Source organism: Alternaria postmessia, assembly GCF_024291825.1.
Source record: "Alternaria postmessia strain BMP 2775 chromosome Unknown scaffold_19, whole genome shotgun sequence".
Classification (NCBI taxonomy): Eukaryota; Fungi; Ascomycota; class Dothideomycetes; order Pleosporales; family Pleosporaceae; genus Alternaria; species Alternaria postmessia.
In genome coordinates, this window is record NW_026260092.1 from 92,787 (window position 1) to 113,394 (window position 20,608).

Here is a 20,608-nt window from a genome sequence, read left to right on the forward strand (position 1 = left end):
GAACAGGCGAGCCAGCGCTAGACGTCATTGGACAAGACGCTGGCGCTGCAAGTTGCGGTAAGTCTGGCTGGACGCGATCGAAGGTTTGCCAGCGTGGCTAGGACCCATAACCCTGCATCCTCATTTTAAATGCCCCACGGGACGGGCGATCACGCGCAAGTCCCAACAGCTTTCCTCAGGTGAGGACATGCAAGTAATTCGAGATGCGCACGAGAGTGGGTTGGCGCTGATGGGCTGATGGAGCTGTGCAGTTGAGGAGGGTGAGCATTGAAATCTGTCGTACCTGACGAAACTCGTCATCGATCCAAGGCCGGCAAGTCGGGCGCTAGGAACCAGGCCCGGCAACGCCTTCCCTAGGAGTGTACCTTGGGATCGAGATTCTTGGTAGTCAACCGTCTTCAACGTCAGGGGTCATGTCATACCACATGCATCGCTCGCCATGAGGGATGCAGGATGCAATGACGAACGGCAGCGAGGTGCAAGTTGAGCCCAGTTGAGGTCATCTCTATGAGCTACTTCCGGGTCTGACGGAGCAGCAGAGCATGTTACGTAGTGTCACCACACTGTGCTTGAAGTGCAAGCTGACAGGTCTCGACCACCATGCAAGCTTCAGCATAGCAAGGGTATGATGGTGCTGTGGTCTCAGCTCCACAGTGATGCTGTTCGCCCAGCCAAAGACGGTGTGTAAACTGCTATCCTCATCCATGCGAAGACTGCGTCTCGAAACTATACTATTCTGCCACCCTACGTACCGCCACATTACAATCCTTTATTCTAATAAAAACATCAACGTAGTACAAAGTAGCATGCCCTTCGCCTTCTAGATGCATCATGGAATGCAAACGCTTGGTATCATCAGTGAATATGCACATAAGAAAAAGCACCATCTGCACGTGGTCTGTCTCAGGTCCATCAGTCGACTTCACCAGAGAAGGTCTGTCGACGTAGCGCCGGAGTTCCCATGTTGTTGAGCGGGATGCCAAAGTCGTCTTCTTCAGCCCAGTCAGCTTCGTCATCTGACTCCCAGGCGCATGGGATCTTTTCTGCCCGACGCACACGGTACGTGTTGAAGCCAAAGCCATTCGAGATGCTCGTAGCGATGCGAAGCATGACGGAAACCAAGTGTGCAGGTGGCCCGAGAACAAGCTCACATGTCTTGCGTACTAGGGCATTTGTGAAGTCCTTGCGAGGGCTGTGCTTTGGTGGACAGAAGAGGTTTTGGGCTGGCGGCATAGGAGAAAAGGCGCGCCTCTGCGAAGCCCCTGTAAGCTTCCTCATGCGGATTGCATCAGGCGGCGTGGGAATATCTATGCTCGCACGCCCAAGACTGTCATCATCGGAATCGCTTACAAGCGGTGGTGTAGATGGCGCAGAAGAAGGCCGTACATCGATCGAGGGAGTTGTGGAGGAATAGTATGGGACTGTAGGCGTCACAGGTGCGGATGGATCGGTACGTTCGGTGGACGGACCACGAACGGTAACCTCTGATACCTGGCGTCGATGTGTTGAACGTCCCCTCGGCTCGTCTTCTTGCTTAGAGAAGGTGTTCGCCCATGGGTTTATGGCATCATCATCATCCGCATCGAGGAACTTTGGAGAAGGTGTGGCAGTATTCAGAGAGTAGAACGAGTCTACACTCGAGGTCAGACTGGGGGCATCTGAGATTTGACGTTCAAGGATGGGTTTATCGGCTTCGCTAGACTGCTTCGCCGGAGGAGAGAGAGGAGACTCGACTATGCGCTCCATGGCAGATACGGATTCCCTCCTGGGCATTTTGATGGGCGCAGTTGCCGAGCGCAGCCCTTGAAACATGCTGACCCGTTCTCCCACTGACAGGCGGCGCGGGGGCGCTTTTGACGCGAGGGGTCTGGGTGTAGTTGTCGCTAAAGGGACCTCAGGGGCCGCGGATACTATTTCGCTACTGTCGGTACAGACGCTCGACCGGTCGTCCTCGTCGTATGAAGAGGTAGTACCAGTCTCTGAGCGATCAGTGCCAGACGTAGAAGGCCTTGAGCCATGCTGTTGTGGTACCCAGGTCTTATCCATGACCCATTTCTTTGCCTGCCCCGAAGGCTTCCTCTTGATCGTCTTGCGTGGAGGGCTCTTTGGACGCTCAAGCTCTGCGACGACCTCAAATCCTCGCGCGAACGGGCACTGTGTCCTCTCGTACTGCATCACCTGCGCCAATACTGACTTGAAGTGCGTGATGTTGACCTTGTCCTCGTCAGTCTCAAAGGGGAGCTCGATGCGATAGTAAGAGTCCTGCCGTATGCGTAGCACAAAGACGGACTGATTGTCGACAAGCCATATCTGGGATCGGGGGAAGATTGTGTGCAGGAGGTTGCCGCTGTTGAGGAAGGAGACGTTGGAGGCTGTCACGCGATAGATGCGAAGAGCCCCTGTGATACGTTAGACAGCCCTCAGCCAGGATGACAGGTGGGATGACATACCGACTGCGAGTGTGCGCTCTGTAGGCGTCTTCCATGGTATCGGATGCGACGTGTCACCTGAACGGGAGGGCGAAAGCCGGCGAGCGGGTCCGGCTGTGGTAAAGGAGAAGATCTTGGAGTTGGAGCACACGAACAGCGTCTCTATGCCGTCAGTCGTGTTCCTCGACGCGGGCACCGACTCAGTCCTCCGTGTCGCGCGCGCGGGGAGCGTGAAGCTGCGCCTGGAGTTGCTGGGGTTGAGAGCGGACGGCGCGTGCTCAGGATGCGCATGCTGGGATGAAGCCGGCATCGTCATAGTGAGCGTGCTATATGGACATTGCTATCCCAGTGAGGTCAGGGTAAAGGCTCCCTAGAGAAGACAGCGGCCGGCGCTTGCAGAGGGGTGTATTACAATAGTTACTTTTGAGTTGGGTGGGTAATCGAAGGCTGAAGCCGAACCAAGTCCCTTGCTTCGGAATGGGATACGCGCTTGGGCCACAGCGACGAATTCAGTTTCAAGCTGATCAGCGGATTGTCTGAACCCCGCCCGCGTCCAGATGCCTTCATGCAGCCTACAGACTATGTGATGCTAGGCGCTGGTAGAAGTAGCACTGTCGTCGTGGCAGGCGCTACCTTCCAACGACGCGTTCTTTGTTTGCGACACGCGCAGCTGGATGGGTCCGTGGACTGCTAGCACGACGTCATTGCTCCGCCAGTTCGCAGGCGTTCGCACAAGTCGTCGACGAGGAGTCAAGCTCTAGCTTTGCTGGCCTGATTGCAACACCAAGCTGCCTGGTAGTCCCCTCACCTTGCAAACATGGACAAAATCGACCTGTCCCAGTTCGATGTATCCAACTTCGACCCTAATGCCATCCTGCGGGGAGCCCAGCTGACTTTGGTCGGTGGTAAGGCCTGCCCATCACGGTATCGTCATGACAGCTCCATTCTAACATGCCCCGACAGTCAATCGGGCTCTCCAGAACCCGGGTCTCTTCACCTCGGACCACTACCGCCAAGCTGCTATTGCTGTAGCTGCAGGCATCGCTATCCGTGTCATCGTCGCCATACCCGTACGCTCCGTCTCCTCCACCAAGCAAGCAAACATGGCCACTGACATGCCCAGATCCAAGGTGTAAGAGTGCTACTATGGATACTCTCCCTCTTCGTCAACATGGACCATACCCACATGGACGAAAGCGTCGTGAATGGCCTCCACTTCCTTGAGCACACCGTACTCCAGGTACCCTTCTTCCTCATGACGATGATGCGCTACGTCACTCCTACTTTGGATCGAATGTAAGCATACCTGTTGCTCATCTACAGCGCTGGCTGACAGAAACCTTTAGGTTCATGGACTCCCTGCGTTGGGTGGACGAGACCTACGTGCAGAAGCACAAGACCGAAGACCCCCACAATCTGCGCGCCATGTACTATCCAAACCTTGAGAAATACCCCGAGCACGCACCCAGAGTCGACAAAGAGAAGAAGCCAATCAAACAGGCTGTCATGATATACGCAACGAAACAGGGGAGGAAGGCTGCCATTTCCTTGGGAGTATTGGCATTGTCGTACGTGCCATACGTGGGACGTTTTGTGCTACCCGCCGCCAGTTTCTATACATTCAAAAAGTCGGTGGGAACGCAGCCAGCAGCGGCCATCTTTGCAGGTTCACTGCTCTTTCCCCGCAGATATCTGGTCAGCTTTCTGCAGGCCTACTTCTCGTCACGAACGCTTATGCGTGAGCTGGTATGTACTTTGACAGCAGATCTTGGAGTCTCACTTCTAACCTCAGACAGCTTGAACCTTACTTCACACGCGTTCGATACAACAAAGAGCAGAAGAAACTATGGTTCAAAGATCGAGCTGGTGTGCTCTTCGGTTTTGGCCTGGGCTTCTACGTCTTCGTCAAGATACCCCTCGTAGGCGTCCTCATCTACGGCCTCGCTGAAGCGTCGACGGCATACCTCATCACCAAGATCACAGAGCCGCCGCTGCCACCGACCGAAGCTGAGAAGTTCAAGGAAGAGTCATTGCGCTGGAAGAACAAACACGAGTTCCTCAATCTGCCATGGCAGCACATGGACGAGTACAATCTCGCAATGCACAAACCCCAGTTCCAATCCGAAGTACGGCAAACACCACGAAAGACGTTTAGCTAGGTTGCGATGACGTTGAAAACCTCAACGACTAGCTCCACGCAAGCGGGGACCTCCCGTTCAACATGACGAAGACACGTCCTCGCACCTTGGAAATAGTTCGCAGCTAGTATGTGCGCCGTCGGCAATCAGGTGTATCTAGCTGTCACGCTATCTGGCCGCTGTACGATGATGGTACTATTATGATTATACCCCGCAGTGGGGTCAACGCGTCCCGTTGTGGTAGGTAGCTTACAGCTCCGTCCGATGATACGTAACGTAACAGCCGCGTATCGTAGAGCTTATCACCCACCTTGTAGTAATAGTTGGTGGATATGGCATTCGGCCTTGTCTTCGGCACGTATCCTTATATCCGAGATAACAATTGACAGGCTGAGGTTACTCTTTCCCCGCGTCTGTTGTCTTCATATGCGTGACGTTCCCCCCTCGCGCGACTAGACGCGTTTCTTACTGTTCTCTGATCTACACAGCATACCATCTCCTCCGTTCTTTTCACTTTATAGTTCAGTGTACCCCAAATCCTCGATATGGGTAAAGAAGGTCTCCGCTATGCAGCGAAAGTGTCACTAGACAAGCCAGCATCAGAGCAAGAGTGCCTGCACGTATGTCGAATCATTCTGCAGTTTACAAAGCTACTCTAATACATGTCTTTTTTTTTTCTTTAGAACCGCTGGCACCCCGAAAACCCCTCGTACGCCACTATCAAACCCGGCGAAGCCGTCAAGATCGAGTGTGTAGACTGGACTGGTGGTCAAATCGGCAACAATGACTCTGCAGACGATGTGCGGGATGTCGACCTTACTAAGATCCACTATCTAACCGGACCTTTCGACATTGAAAACGCAGAGCCGGGTGATGTCCTCGTTGTTGACATTCAAGATGTACAGCCGTTAGAGGACCAGCCCTGGGGGTTTACAGGTGTGTTTGCAAAGGACAATGGCGGTGGATTCTTGGATGAACTCTATCCTGAGGCGTAAGTGTTGTTGGTTTCATTTTTGGGGTAGGGCAAAGATAATGAGAGAGGTGCTGATCAAAGAGGTGGACTAATATGTTGGCAGGGCAAAGGCCATCTGGGACTTTGAAGGCATCTTCTGTAGCTCTCGCCATATTCCTGGTGTGAGATTTGCAGGCCTCATTCACCCTGGTAGTAAGTTATCCTTGTTCACACACACACGCACAAAATGCCGAATACAGCGCTGACCTTATCCTTCTCTCGTTTTCCAGTTCTAGGCTGCGCGCCCTCTGCTGAAGTTCTGGAGACTTGGAACACTCGCGAAGCCGAACTCATCTCTACACACACCCATCTGAACCGCGACGTGGCTAAACCGCCTGAGCCTCAGAACGCCCACGCAGGTTCTGCAACAGGCTCTGTAAAAGAGAAGATTGCCAAAGAAGGCGCGCGCACTATTCCAGGTCGTCCCGAACACGGGGGTAACTGTGATATCAAGAACTTGTCAAGGGGATCTAAAGTTTTCTTACCGGTGCATGTCAAGGGTGCAAAGTTTAGTGTGGGAGATTTACATTTCAGTCAGGTAAGTCTTCACACCGCATTTCAAGAAAAGTCTGTATGTGGCCTTGAAACTGACATTCATCTTTCCACCCTGCTAGGGCGACGGCGAGATATCCTTCTGCGGCGCAATCGAGATGGCAGGCGTCATAACAATCAAGTTCAGCGTCATGAAAGGCGGCATGAAGCAACTCGATATGAAGAGTCCAATCTACATCCCAGGCCCCGTCGAACCGCAGTTTGGTCCTGGAAGGTATATTTACTTCGAGGGCTTCAGTGTGGATGAACATGGCAAACAGCACTATCTCGATGCGACGGTTGCGTATCGACAGACTTGTCTGAGGGTAATTGAGTATTTGAGACGGTTCGGTGAGTTTGCAATTCTTCTTTCTGCGTTTTTTTGCACGTACCCTCATCCCATGTTCCGCCGCGGAACTTCCGCGCTCGTCTCTGCCAATTCTAGATTCCTTGGCCTTTTGGGGGTTTTTTTGGGGGGGGGTTTGAGGACTATATTGGCGAAGGGGCGCTGGCCCGAGGTTTCATCAAGTTTCTTTTTTTTTCTCAGATATCTTTTACTAACAATATCACAGGGTACAGCGACTACCAGATCTATCTCTTGCTCTCTTGCGCCCCGGTTCAAGGTCACGTAGCTGGTATAGTCGATATCCCCAATGCGTGTACGACTATAGGTTTGCCGATGGACATCTTCGACTTTGACATCAGTCCGCATGTTCCCGCTGAGAAGCGCGATCTCGGGTCTTGCGCATTCGCTGGCAAGAAATAGACCGTGGTCTGTGTGTGTGTAGAACGTCTACAGGGATTGTGGGGATTAGGTCGGAGGATGGCGCACTGTGGCTGAAGCTTAGCGGTTGTTGTGCTATTTCAATCAGTATCTCCTAGTAGGCAATCAACGTCAATTTACCTTTTCCAAGGCGTTCAAAAGGCTTGTAGAACTAATATCTCTATATAAGAAGTAGCGTTGGTCGCGCTTCGTGAGTCTAGTCAAACATTCTAACAGACTCATTGTCTTTCTTCTTTAGCCAAGGCACAGAGAGATGAAACCGAGAAACTTTACAAGAAGCTAGAATGGCCTGATGATTTGGAGGCACAATTAGTGGTTGCAACGTGATTGGTGTATTGTATGATAAAGTCCATGATACCATAGTCAACCAGTAATAGTAGTTCGAGACGTATAAAGTTGATGAGCGATTTCGTACATGTAGATGTATTGTATTGGTTCTGTCGTTTAGGTTGATGACCTCCGCTATCGTTTTAGGCGATCGTGGTCCATTCTGTAAATTCTAGATGCACATTTGTTCGTCTCTTATGCAGCCTGTCAAGAACTCTTTACAGGACCTTGTCTGCTGCAGATACATTCAAGCCTGTGTTATCAGACTCGACGTGTGCTGCTTTGACGGTACCGTTGTCAATCACAAGAGCATATCGCTTCGAACGATCACCTCCGAAGATGGAGGCGCCATCGAAAGAGAGATCAAGCGCCTTTGTAAAGCCAAGGCTGGGGTCTCCCAAAAAGCGAATCTATCAACGTCAACACCACAATGTCCAAAGGGCGAACAAGGTAACACTTACGCCGCTGGAGCCTGAAGGATCGAGCATCTTGCCCCATGCTTTCATGCTACATCCGATCAGTTGAGAATATGGCGGATTTCAAGAAGCATCTGCTTACACAAAAGGATCGTTTACTGAAACAACAAACACCTTGCCGGCATCCTTCAACTTAGGAGAATTGATATAGCCGGGGATATGGTTCTCGGAGCATGAAGGCGAGAAAGCTGCAGGAACACCTTTGGCAGTTGTCAGACGCAGCTTTGTCAACGAGACCCGCCAGACGTTAATTACCGATAATGACACCTTTGCCGGTCAACTCCTTTGCTAGGTTGACCTTGTTACCCGGAGAACCCTCGACGAGTTCAACGTCAGGCAGCTTGTCTCCAACATTGACGAATGCAGGCGCAGAGGCGTGAAATAGACGCCGACTGGCGACGGAACGCACTAGGGGCAGGCGACGGGCGGTAGCGAACATGGTGTATGCAGGAGAAAGTGTGTATGTCGGGCGTGGTGTGGGTGTAGAGCACGTGTGCACTTGACGGTGACGAGCTTCTAAGGTGGTGGGGGTACGACGTGTTTTGCCGGTGTCACTGCTCTCGGAAGACGGCAAGCGCACCCATCAGCTCACTTCCCTCTACGCAGCACGTGTGCATCTGCCTCATCCAAAAGTATGCTACATGGGCGCCTCCGCGGTCGCAGTACCTCAGTAATATCGACAAATGTGCATACTGATACTCGTGTCCATAATTAGCTGTCGTATGTACAGACTAGTCTTACCTGCACCAGCAAATTGCGGATAATGATGTTAACCTATCGACCCACACCAGCTTTAGCGTAAGCTATTCGGTGCTATGCCGATCGTGCCTCAAGCCGGTGATGTTTCGTCAACGGCGTAATCAGTGGAGACATGGGCCAGAAGGACCATGGGCGAAAGAATGATCAAAACTGTGCTATACGCTGGAAAAAGCAGTGTAATATCGCACCACCGTCGAGAGGGAGAGCGCGTGTGTGCGGTGCAGACCTCACCCACGACTCAGGCGTCTTCACCCCCGTGTCCCGTGTCCTGTCATTCCCCCCCTGCTTCGTCTCCCTCGGCACGACGCCCGCTAGCGCATTGCCAACTGCATTCCTCTCAAGCCCAAGGTTAACCTGCTTTAGGCCCGTTTAGCTCCCAAGTGCCCGCGCAGAAGCCACGAGCCAATGTGCCCATGTTCTCCCTGTCTCTTACACTTGAAGGTCCAGATCTCGCCCATCGCACTCCGTCGTCAGCCTGCAAGAAGGCGCGCCCGTTTTGGGAAATTTCGTCATCGCTCGTCCAACACCGATCGCCCGCGGCTAAGCAAAACTTTAAGCGCATAGCATACAACGCGCCGCCGGAACCTCGCGCGCCGTCTTCCGTAGCTTCGATCGCAGTCGCTTCCAGGTACTGAAGACTGTGACGGGGAATTTGCTATCGCATTTCGGCATCGACGAGACTCATCCGGTGCCGTCGCGCATCAACACGGGTTACCAACGACGGCTTCTTCGCCTACGACAGTCGTCAATTCACCTGCATCATGGATCCCAATCAAGCCGGTGGGGGAGGGTCCAACAACTCCAGCGACTTTGTGCGCAAGCTGTACAAGTAGGTGGACGCGCCCATGCGCGACGTGACGGCGTGCTAAAACATGGTTTAGGATGTTGGAAAACCCGAGCGACGAGAGTGTTGTGCGATGGGGAAATGATGGCGACAGCTTCGTTGTCCTAGAAGTATGCGCCTCGTATACCTATCAATCGATTGCATCTGCTAACAAACGGACAGAACGAGAAGTTCACAAAACACATACTTCCCAAGCATTTCAAACATAGCAACTTTGCTAGTTTCGTCCGCCAGCTGAACAAATACGATTTCCACAAAGTCCGTCATAACAACGAAGAGAATGGGCAGTCGCCCTATGGGCCAGGAGTATGTGGCATTCCTGCATGTCTTCGTGACTATGTTAGCTAACAAGCCAATAGGCCTGGGAGTTCAAGCACCCTGATTTCAAGATGAACAACAAAGATGCGCTCGACAACATCCGTCGAAAGGCTCCTGCGCCGCGAAAACCAAACCAAGCCGCCGCCGAAGAGTTCGCACCCTCACAACAGATGGATATGGTTAGCGGTCAGTTGATGGCCACACAAGCTCAGCTGCATGCGCTGGAGAGCCGCTATAGTGAACTGAGCATCCATCATTCCATGCTTCTGCAGGAGGTCATTGGGCTACAAAAAACGGTCGTCAACCACGAGCATGTTATGCAGCAGATCATGACTTTCCTACATGGTGTCGACGCGACACAGAGGAGGAACAGCAAACTCATCTTCCCCAACGGCGCCGACTCGCAGAACGGCAGTATGGAGCCTCCCTCCAACACCGATGACGACAACCCTGCTTCGCCCTTACAGCACGCTTCTAAGCTTCTCAGTGAGACGAACGCGGACGCCATGCTGAACCCCCGGAATTTGGAGCAAATGAACGAGATCACCATGCGCATGAACGGGACATTAACAACGCCACCGCCCGACTTCGCGCGAGCAGCAGCACGACCGACGAGCCGCGGCCCACCATCTGCAACCTCCACCAACTCAATGCGCCTAGAAAACCTCGACAACCTTGTTTATCCCGTCGGTTCCAACAACGGCATCGACCCCATGTACAGCGAGCATATCAACAACATCCCGTATGCCGCTCCGCCGAAAGCGGCCGAGGTCAGCGAGCCCAGACTTCCAGAACCGAGAAAGAAGAATACCATCCCAGACCCAGGGTGGATCAGACCTCCCCAGATCTTGCTGGTCGAAGACGATCCCACTTGTCGTCGAATCGGAAGCAAATTCTTGTACGCTTTCCATTGCTCCATTGACAGTGCTGTAAGTCATCTTCCCGTGCTATCCAGACTCCATACTGACTGAAATAAGCTCGACGGTTTGGAGGCGGTCAACAAAATGAACGCTGGATCCAAGTATGATTTGGTTTTGATGGATATCATCATGCCTAACCTCGACGGTGTGTCAGCCTGCCATCTGATTCGACAATTCGATACTACTCCTATCGTTGCCATGACTTCCAACATCCGAAGCGACGACATCTCAATGTATTTCCAACATGGTAAGACCGGCTCATCTGTGTGTCTAACAAGCGCTAACCTCCTCAGGCATGAACGACGTTCTCCCTAAGCCATTCACCAAAGAGGGTCTATTGCATATGCTAGAAAAACACCTTGTGCACCTCAAAAAGCCAATAGCTCAAGCTGACGGAACTATGGTTGCACCTCAACCTGTGCAAATCGCACGTCAGTTGGTTCTCAAGGAAGAGGACTCTCCGGCCAAGTCCCCCCAAACTGTCAGTCAGTGGAACTCACCAAACCAAATGCCGGGCGTTTCTCCAGTTGGTACCACAGTTCCGGATGATTTCGCACAGGCAATGCGCGGCCAGCCAGTGCAGCACCCAACTCCCTACGGCGTGAATCCCATGCATGGGAACATGGGATATAGCACCTCGCCACACATGCAAATGCAACCACAGCAACAAGCACAATTACCGCCAGGTCACCGCCGTCAAGTCTCGGAGATATCTGGAGGCGATGATCTGAATAACCCAGCCAAACGTCAACAAATGTACCCACCTCAGATGCAGCAGCAGATGGGAGGAATGCAACCGCGCCCACGTTGATATGTCGGGTAGCGAGGCGGTGAAGAGGGAATTTTCATGTTAATAATTCGAGAAGAAGGAGTACAGCCACTGGCTTCCTGTGGACAGGCATGGAGCACGTAATCGCGTTGCTGGACAGAGATGTTTCGCCATGTTGGAGCCGATAGTCGTGGTCGGCCCTTGTATCTACGGGAGAGATAAAGTGCAAGGATCGGACAGCTCGGGAAGCTGTCTATGAGGGTATCCAGGACCTTTGGGGTCTCCGGCGTTCCAAGGTCATCTATTGTGCCAGGTCCGGGTTGGACATTTGCTAGAAAATACCCTACATGTTAGATAAACAATTGATCAACTCTTTTCTCAGACACGAGAATCCCAGTGCTCAGCAGTCCTCCCATGTGAAAGTGTCGTCGCAATAAGCATTCCCGAGTAAATGTCCTCCCTGGTGGTCCAGACCTTGATAGCCAGCCCAAAAGGCCGCGCACGAGCATGTTCGAGAATCATGCGCCCTGTTGCAGCGGCTTACCCGCAGAGCCACCCCGCTAAAGGATCTGAGACGTGACGGGACCCGAAGATCTGGGTTTGCGTGGTGGTCCCTGGTTCGGGGGGGCTTGTGACTCAGCGGTGGTTGTAAGTTCGTGGAAGCTTTTTTGGGAGTCGTAGCCCAAACCCCCACCACGACTTGTACGAATCTAGAATTCCAACCGCGCCCCTCCACCTTTTGCGCAACACACTACCAGAGACCAAACATGCCCCCAAAGGGCAACAAAGGCCAGAACAAGGGCAAGTCGGGCGAGGAGGAGCGCGACGAGCCGCTGCAGGCTGTGGTAGGTTGCGCAATGTACTTGGCCACCGACCGTGCTAACGTTGTAGATACTCGCGGACCCCTTCGAGACACGCTTCAATCCCTTCACACTCGAGCACCCAAGAGTACGCATGCCCCCAGAGATTGCCAGCTGCACGCTGACACTTGCTAGTGTCTCCTACCCCTCGCGAATACCCCGCTCATCGAATACACGTTCGAGTTTCTCGCCAATGCCGGCGTCGAGGAAGTCTTTGTATACTGCGGCGCACACAGAGAGCAGGTTGAAGAGTACATAAAAGCCTCAAGATGGTCTTCCAAGTCTTCGCCCTTCTCGCGACTGGAGCTCATCCAGTCGACGTCACACTCGATCGGTGACGCGATGCGAGACCTGGACAGCCGGGGTCTGCTCGTGGGAGACTTCCTCCTGGTGTACGGCGATGTAGTCAGCAATCTGCCCTTGGAGTCTGCGCTTGCAGCGCACAGAGCGAGACGGGCCAAGGACAAGAACGCGATCATGACCATGGTGCTGCGCGAGGCAGGCGCGACTCATCGGACAAAGGCCCAGGGAACAAGTCCGGTATTTGTGATTGACCCGCAGAAAGACAGATGCTTGCACTTTGAACAAATGCCCAACCGCGACCAGACGCACTACCTCTCCATCGACCCCGAGCTGCTTTCCACCCACCAGGAGATCGAAGTACGCCAGGATCTGATCGACTGCGGCATCGACATCTGCACACCCGACGTACTCGCGCTATGGAGCGACAACTTCGATTTCCAAGCGCCTCGCAAGGGCTTCCTACACAGCGTACTCAAGGATTACGAGCTCAACGGCAAGACCTTCCACACACACATCATCTCAGACCACTACGCGGCACGAGTACGAAACCTCCACGCATACGATTCGGTTAGCAAGGACATTGTGTCACGCTGGGCATACCCGTTGTGCCCGGACAGCAATCTTGTTCAGGGACAGTCATATCGGTTACAAAAGGGCAATACCTACAAGGAGGAGGGCGTCATACTTGCGCGCGACTGTATCATTGGACGAAAGACAGTCATCGGACGGGGTACCAGCATAGGCGAAAAGAGCATCATTACCAACAGTATTATCGGAAGGCATTGTCAAATTGGCCGAAATGTCAAAATCGACGGCGCATACATTTGGGACTATGCCAGCATAGCCGACGGCAGCACAGTCACCAAGGCAGTCATTGCGAACGAAGTGGCCATAGGTCGCAGGTGCACCATCGAAGCCGGTGCTCTGATATCGTATGGGGTCAGCATCAGCGAAGGCATGACAATACGAGGAGATCACAGAATCACAAGAGCAAAGCGGAGACGCGAACAAGGGGAGGAGATTGTCCGGGGCAACTCAGATCCTGCGATTGTTGGCGAGAAAGGGGACGGCTTCGAGTTCTATGACTCTGACGAAGATGACGAGGACGAGCTTGTTGATGGTCTCGCTACCAGAGGTCCCAGTAAGTCCAAGACCACCGACTCCAGTGTGTGTGTGTGCTAACATGATTAGTGTACAACTTCTCAAACGAATCGATATCCACAATCAACTCGGATTCGGAGGCAGACATGATGGGTATGGAACGCCATGACAGATCAGCGACCAGTAGTTTCTTGTCTGTGGGCTCGGCAGACAGTCAACATGCGGCAAACTTTGATCACGACGCTTCTGCCAGTATTTACGATTCGCTTGTCGAAGGCCACGAATCTGCAAACATCCAGCTGGAGCTGACGGCACTCCGTATGAGCACAAACGCCTCTGACCACCAAGTCAGACGTGCCGTCGTTTCCTCGTTCGTCAAGCGCGTCACCCAACTTACAAAGTCGGGCGAGGCAATCAAGAGCGCTGTTGCGCAGGTCTTTGGGCAACACAAGGAGCTCATTGACCGGTCCATCTTTGACAAGAACGCTGAAAGCAAGACGGATCAGATCGACTTTATGCTCCTGCTCCAGGCCGACTTGTGCAACAAGGAGAACGGCGATGCCATCTTGCTGAGTGCATCGACCAAACTGGTTGAACTAGACTCGATAGAAGAGGATGGCATGATTCAGTGGTGGGAAGACGAGAAGAGCACGGAGAATGCGGACATGGAGAAGGTCAGGCAGAAGACGAAGAGTTTGATTGACTTTTTGCAGATGGAAAGTGAGGACGAGAGCGAGGAAGAGAGTGATGAGGATTAGTGCGTGCTACAACGAAGTACTATGACAAGATGAGAGCTTCTGTTACATGCGTGTGGAAAAGCAAAATTAGCATGAGTTGAACAAAGTCTATGTCGTTGGCCGGTTTCATCTGGACATAGACCAGACTATTATAGAGGCGGCGATGTATGGCCGATTCTTGTCCGCAGCAGACAGTGGTGCTTACGGAGCTGGACAGCTGCCTCAAGGCAACTGCAGTTTTTTGCGCCAAGGGATTGAACTCTGCGCTTGACATTGTATACCCAAGTTCGTTAGGTGGTCTGCTAGGTGGGTGAGGCGGCAGACGGAAATGCGGAGAGCGCGGTCAAGTTCCGGGCGCGCCCCTGGGCTGTTGCCTCCCAAAGGCGCTAGGGCCACCCGATGAGTGCCCGCATAGGACCATCAATCGACTGCTGGACGCCAGACTCCCCAACTCTTGTGACTCCTTCCCTTCTGTTCAGCTGACCAATACCCTTGTTTTCTCCCACACCTGTACCGCCACTCTGCACGCGCGCCTCAGGCCTTATCGTCCGTTTGTACACACGCTTTCTTCCGCCGCAGCCTGTCCAGCTAGCGTTCCGTCATCAGGCGGGACATCTCCATCATCACGCCTCCAACTACCCTTCGCAAGCGGAAGGCCGACGAGGCAGACAACTACCTCAGCCCCGCAGAGGAACCACCCCATAAGAAGACAAACTCCCCTGTTGTTAGCCTGCCGGCCACGCCCGCAACCCACGCCGACAAAATGGACTCCGACGACGACTTCAACAGCTCCATGAGCGGCGACGACTTTGACGACCAGGACAGCGATCTGGGCCTGGAAGAGGGTGCGCATTCCCTTGAGCTCCAACTATAGTTGCATGCTAACGTGCAACAGACTCGGACTTTGACATGGAGCAAGATGACGTCGGCTTCGAGACGCAAGACAAGGACATCAAGCCCACCAAGCAGGCCTTCGAAGTAGACTTCAAAGTCTTTGACCCTGCCCAGATACAAGCACAGCAAGACAAGCAGATCGACGAGGTTGCGGCCATCCTTGGCCAACCACCAGAGGCCGCTGCCATCCTCCTCCGCCACCTGCGATGGAACAAGGAACGTTTGATCGACCAATACATGGAGAAGACGGATGAGGTCCTCGAGACAGCAGGCCTGGGCCAGGACTCCACCACCAACCCGCCCAAGGTCGAGCAGATACCAGGTTTTGTCTGCGACATCTGCTGCGACGATGACAAGGACATGCGGACGTTTGCCATGAAGTGCGGGCACAGGTTCTGCTTGGACTGCTACAGGCAATACCTCGGCACCAAGATTCAAGACGAGGGAGAGGCTGCCCGGATACGCTGCCCCGGAGAGGGCTGCACCCGGATAGTCGATTCGAAATCGCTAGACCTTCTCGTTACAGCAGATCTCCAAGACAGGTATGTCGATGCCGCTTCACCTTCCCAAAGCCTGCTAACAATCACAGATACCACACCCTCCTCACACGAACCTACGTCGACGATAAAGAAAACCTCAAGTGGTGCCCCGCGCCTGATTGCAAATACGCCGTGGAATGTCCGGTAAAGAGCAAGGATCTCACCAAGATCGTGCCCACGGTGCACTGCGAGTGCGGACATGACTTCTGCTTCGGATGCACGCTGAACAACCACCAACCCGCACCTTGCGCTCTAGTGAAGAAATGGGTCAAGAAGTGCGAGGACGACTCGGAGACAGCCAACTGGATATCGGCCAACACAAAGGAATGCCCAAACTGTAACTCCACCATCGAGAAGAATGGAGGGTGCAACCACATGACATGCAGGAAGTGTCGTAACGAGTTTTGCTGGATGTGCATGGGCAAGTGGTCGGAGCACGGCACGAGCTGGTACAATTGCAATCGTTTTGAGGAGAAGAGCGGATCGGAAGCCCGCGATGCGCAGGCCAAGTCCCGGCAATCGCTCGAACGATACCTTCATTACTACAACCGCTTTGCCAACCACGAACAATCGGCTAAGCTAGACAAAGATCTCTACCTCAAGACGGAAAAGAAGATGCAGCAATTGCAGAACTCGTCGGGCATGTCATGGATTGAGGTGCAGTTCCTGGATCAAGCTTCACATGCGCTTCAGCAGTGCCGGCAGGTACTCAAGTGGACCTACGCTTTTGCTTACTACCTTGCACGAAACAATCTCACGGAGATTTTCGAGGACAACCAAAAGGACCTGGAAATGGCCGTCGAGAACCTCAGCGAGATGTTCGAGAAGCCAATCGATCAGCTGAAGGACCTCAAGGTTGATATCCTTGACAAGACGTCATACTGCACCAAGAGAAGGATCATTGTCCTCAATGACACAGCGGAGAACCTGAAGCTCGGTTAGTCGTCTTTTAGCCCTCACTGGAATGCTGCTAACGTTGATAGGCACCTGGAAGTTTAATGTAGACTTGGTGTAGGACACCTACTTTAGTCAATTCGTCTCTCCTCATGACCCTCAAATCGCCACCCACAATGGCAGTGCGCGACCGCCCCCTCGCAGACGTTGTCGCCGGACCCCGATGCCTAATGGAGGAGTGGCTCGTCTGCACGCAGCCAACAGAAGGAGGTCACATCAATGATAACATTTGGGTTTGGCCCGCGCAATGAAAGACAAGAAAGTTTGGCAAAGAATATGACGTTTTCACGCTGTTTTATGTTGCATGGACGGTAACGCACTGGCGCTTTTTTTTTGGTGATAAGGGTATGGCATTTTTTGGCAATGGCGTTTTTTTTTATGTGTATCAATCTGTTGGCAATCAGCGGTTCAGCGGCTAGGTTTTTAGCGGAATCTGGGGTGTGTGTGGTTTATTATCTTCTCACTCATCCCACTCTCACACATATATTCGACGCAGACTTTGAGAAAGATATGAAATTAGACTTTCGATATTGATTGTTGACCTTGCGGAAAGATGTGTTGTGATGGCATATTTGGGAGGTAGGTATGTGGAAGGGGTGTTGGTTTGTGTAGGGGAAATTGAAGATAAAGTGAGGTTGCTGACTTGTGCTCTCTTCGTCGTGGGCCAACAGTACTTTTGATACTTTTAATCACTTATATCCTGGACGAGCACGTCTCATCGTCTCCCCCAGTACGCTCTACCCCGATAGTTCCTCCATCCTACGTCTCCATCCCACCAGCCCACCCCACACGGTGGCGGTTGGCGAATAGAATTAACACGTGGTCTCCTCTGCAATCCTGATGCTCCTCTTATGGGACTGACGGTGCGGTAGTCGTTTGTGTGGTACCCTGGTCTTGGTTCTTCGTGGCGATTGCGGGGAGGCGAGATGTCGCGCGAGTAGGCGTAGTAGTTTTCTTGCTCCCACTCTTCGGGCGTGAAGCGGTTGTACATTTTGTAATTATCTGTACCTCTGTCTGGATAGTGATTTGGTCGATGGTGTTGTTGTTGTTGTTAGTAGGCATTTAGTGTCTTTTTGGGAGCGAGCTTGAGGTAAGGTTTTTGTGGTGGGTGAGTAGAATGTCTTTGTTATACAATGTGGTATTGGTGGAGGATGGCTCCGGAGTTTTATAGTTGTGCTGATTGATGAATGGGTCTGAGGCGGTAACTTGAATGGGTGATCATGCGTTGGGGTATGTGTTGTCGAATTATAAAAGGGTCATGTGATGGCTCGCAACGATGGAATATTTTCTATCGCGTGATTAAAGATACTTTAAATAGATGTGTAGGGGTATGCAGTTACTTATCACCGTGGTAGAAAGATTGATTCAATGAGGCAAGAACTTCCATTAAACTATCTACTGTCTCTACAACAGTGACACATGCTCTAACATCACTCAAGAGTGACAAACCATATGCTAAAGAGCGATAATAGTTGAGATTAACGTGTGGTGACAGGCACTACGAGTCTTGTCTGGAGTTGACCGAGGTTGAAGATCTTGGCAGAGTAAGATGCCACCATTTAGACGGTAGGAGAGGCTGTCGGGCATGTAGTGACGGTGATGATGTTGTAAACGGTGGTTGGTACGCTTGTGGTGGTGGTCACGGTGGCAGAGGCAACGGTGAAAGCAGTCTGGGTGGCAGTACCAGAGATGGGTGTGGAGGTGCTGTTGTTGGTAAGTAATTGCATGATGAGAAGCAAAGGACAGTACTCACGTAGTGACGGTGGTCCTGACAGTTCCGGTCGCAGTCGCAACGACACGATCCTGAGTAAATGTGAAGTCAGGACCGTAGAAACCAGCACGCTTCGCGAGCTTCTGCTTGGGGGCGGCAACCGCAACGCGCTTGCGGTGAAGCTTCAGGGTAACACATCCAGAGAGCTTGCGACCTCCGATGATGTTTGAGTTGTTCCGAATGGCGCCAATGCTGCCCTTCATGTAGCAAGCACCTGGGTTACCTATGACCCAGGAAACATTAACGCACTCAGTGATGCTGTCGCAGGCCTGAAGACATTGCTCGTATGTGTCAGTGTAGACGAGGCCGTTCGGAACTGTACACTATATCAGCTGACGTGCATAGAAGAAGCAGATTTGAAATACTTACGGTCATTGCCGTAACGATCAGAGCTGCACTCCACGGCGTATTGTGCGCCACATGAAGTCACGAAAGTTGAACCGTTGGAACCAGGGCAAGTGACAGCACCTGTTGAGCTCGGAGCAGGGGCGCTTGACGAGGCACTGAAGACACTGGTAGGCGTGCATGCGCATTGGTACGCCGTGTTCGAGATAGTCGTGGTAACAGTAACGGTCGAGGGTCCAGGAGCAGGGGCAGCCGAAGTGACTGGTGCAGAACTTGTGGCGGTCATTGAAGAGGATAAGGTAATGCGAGAGGAGGTAGCAACAGACGATGTAGCAGCCGCAGAGGACGAAATGGATGCTGCCGAGGAAACGGGCGCTGCCGAAGAAGTGGATGCTGCTGAAGAAGTAGGTGCCGCCGAAGTTGAGATGGTGCTAACCAATCGTCCACCGATGATGTTGGAGTTGCTCCTCGCACCACTGACCGCGTTCTTCAGATAGCAAGGGCCACCCATGACGTAGCTGACAGCGACACAGCCCGAAGTGGAAGAACAGTCTGCCAAACAACCCTCGTAGGAGCCTGGGTAGGTTGGGCTCATTGGACCTGGGATATCTCCGCCCGTGTAGTCAGAACCGCACTCGACAAGGTACTGCTTACCATTGGCAGTGATAGTTGAGCTGTTGGAGCCAGGGCATGAAGCGCTAGCGGCAGGGCTGGCAGCAGAGCTGGAAGAGGAGCCAGCGGTAACTACCGTGGTACTGACGACTGTGGTAGTAGCGACAGCAGAGGAGGACGAGCTTGCGGACGATGTGGATGCCACTGGGGATGAAGACACAGGTACAGATGCAATCCTAGCACCCCAGACGTTGCTGTTAGAGTTGGGTGCACCAAGACCACTCTTCAAGTAACAAGGACCGTTGGGCAGATAAGAGACATCCTGGCAGCCTGAAGTGCTCGCACAAGCCTGAATACATTGCTCGAAGGTTGCAGGGTTATTTGGTGCAACGCCAATGTCATTGTTGAAGCGGTCGACGAAGCATTCGACGATGAAGTTTCCTTGAGGCGTGCTGAAGGTTGCGCCATTGCTTGCAGGGCAAGATAGAGTAGATGCAGAGGGTACTGGGCTGGCTGAAGTAGGAGAGGAGGAGCTAGACGCAGGGCTTGAAGTGGTTGAGCTGGAAGGAATGGGAGAGGAAGATGAAGTCGAAGTAGAGCTTGTTGTTGGGGTAGCTGTAGTCACGACGACGGTGGTAGTGGCGACCGAGGATGAGCTCGAAGATGAGATTGGAGAAGGCGAAACGGATGAGCTCGAAGATGTGCGGACAGATGAGCTCGATGGAACAGATGACGACGAAGGTGTCGAAGCAGAGCTTGGTGTCGGAGTAGCAGTAGTAACTACTACGACAGTGGTAGTCGCAACTGATGAAGAAGAAGATGATGATGATGGAACGGGAGGAGATGCGGGTGAGCTCGAAGAAGTGAGTACCGATGAGCTCGAAGGAGCAGGTGGCGGAGATAGCGAGGAGGTCGAAGACGAGCTCGGTGCTGGAGTAGCAGTGGTCACTACGGTGAGGGTTGTAGTAGCAACTGATGATGAAGAAGGCGAAGGCGAAGGCAAAGCAGACGAGCTTGATGATGGGATAGGAGACGGACTTGAAGACGAGCTCGGTGTTGGGGAGACGGTGGACACAACGACAACGGTCGTGGTAGCCACGGAAGATGACGAAGATGACACCGGAGCAGGGCTCGATGATGAGCTTGGCGATGGCGTAGTTGTTGAGACGACGACCACAGTAGTAG

At 52.8% G+C, this 20,608-nt stretch overlaps 7 protein-coding genes across 7 annotated transcripts; 4 read left to right on the forward strand and 3 right to left on the reverse strand.

The window, feature by feature from the left end:
- Positions 1-912: 912 nt before the first annotated feature.
- Positions 913-2,745, reverse strand: J4E82_004132 (uncharacterized protein; the record flags this gene model as incomplete). Its single annotated transcript, XM_051730413.1, has 2 exons — positions 913-2,399; positions 2,451-2,745. The coding sequence occupies 2 exons, from the start codon at positions 2,743-2,745 to the stop codon at positions 913-915; spliced, it is 1,782 nt and encodes a 593-aa protein (XP_051589752.1).
- A 501-nt stretch (positions 2,746-3,246) lies between these two features.
- On the forward strand, positions 3,247-6,876 carry J4E82_004133 (uncharacterized protein; the record flags this gene model as incomplete). The annotated part of the gene is made up of 11 exons (XM_051730414.1): positions 3,247-3,334; positions 3,393-3,499; positions 3,553-3,725; positions 3,776-4,175; positions 4,226-4,555; positions 5,089-5,187; positions 5,251-5,558; positions 5,644-5,732; positions 5,780-6,117; positions 6,194-6,461; positions 6,683-6,876. 11 exons carry the CDS (start codon positions 3,247-3,249, stop codon positions 6,874-6,876), a joined length of 2,394 nt encoding a protein of 797 aa, XP_051589753.1.
- A 563-nt stretch (positions 6,877-7,439) lies between these two features.
- On the reverse strand, positions 7,440-8,136 carry J4E82_004134 (uncharacterized protein; the record flags this gene model as incomplete). Its single annotated transcript, XM_051730415.1, has 4 exons — positions 7,440-7,631; positions 7,683-7,728; positions 7,780-7,897; positions 7,953-8,136. The coding sequence occupies 4 exons, from the start codon at positions 8,134-8,136 to the stop codon at positions 7,440-7,442; spliced, it is 540 nt and encodes a 179-aa protein (XP_051589754.1).
- Positions 8,137-9,217: 1,081 nt separating this feature from the next.
- Positions 9,218-11,349, forward strand: J4E82_004135 (uncharacterized protein; the record flags this gene model as incomplete). The annotated part of the gene is made up of 6 exons (XM_051730416.1): positions 9,218-9,285; positions 9,338-9,410; positions 9,463-9,606; positions 9,660-10,547; positions 10,596-10,785; positions 10,832-11,349. 6 exons carry the CDS (start codon positions 9,218-9,220, stop codon positions 11,347-11,349), a joined length of 1,881 nt encoding a protein of 626 aa, XP_051589755.1.
- A 725-nt stretch (positions 11,350-12,074) lies between these two features.
- Positions 12,075-14,329, forward strand: J4E82_004136 (uncharacterized protein; the record flags this gene model as incomplete). The annotated part of the gene is made up of 4 exons (XM_051730417.1): positions 12,075-12,152; positions 12,199-12,255; positions 12,303-13,611; positions 13,662-14,329. The coding sequence occupies 4 exons, from the start codon at positions 12,075-12,077 to the stop codon at positions 14,327-14,329; spliced, it is 2,112 nt and encodes a 703-aa protein (XP_051589756.1).
- A 378-nt stretch (positions 14,330-14,707) lies between these two features.
- On the forward strand, positions 14,708-16,756 carry J4E82_004137 (uncharacterized protein; the record flags this gene model as incomplete). Its single annotated transcript, XM_051730418.1, has 6 exons — positions 14,708-14,711; positions 14,847-14,854; positions 14,901-15,153; positions 15,204-15,744; positions 15,792-16,678; positions 16,725-16,756. The coding sequence occupies 6 exons, from the start codon at positions 14,708-14,710 to the stop codon at positions 16,754-16,756; spliced, it is 1,725 nt and encodes a 574-aa protein (XP_051589757.1).
- Positions 16,757-18,254: 1,498 nt separating this feature from the next.
- Positions 18,255-19,097, reverse strand: J4E82_004138 (uncharacterized protein; the record flags this gene model as incomplete). The annotated part of the gene is made up of 3 exons (XM_051730419.1): positions 18,255-18,399; positions 18,449-18,782; positions 18,836-19,097. 3 exons carry the CDS (start codon positions 19,095-19,097, stop codon positions 18,255-18,257), a joined length of 741 nt encoding a protein of 246 aa, XP_051589758.1.
- Between the last annotated feature and the right edge of the window lie 1,511 nt (positions 19,098-20,608).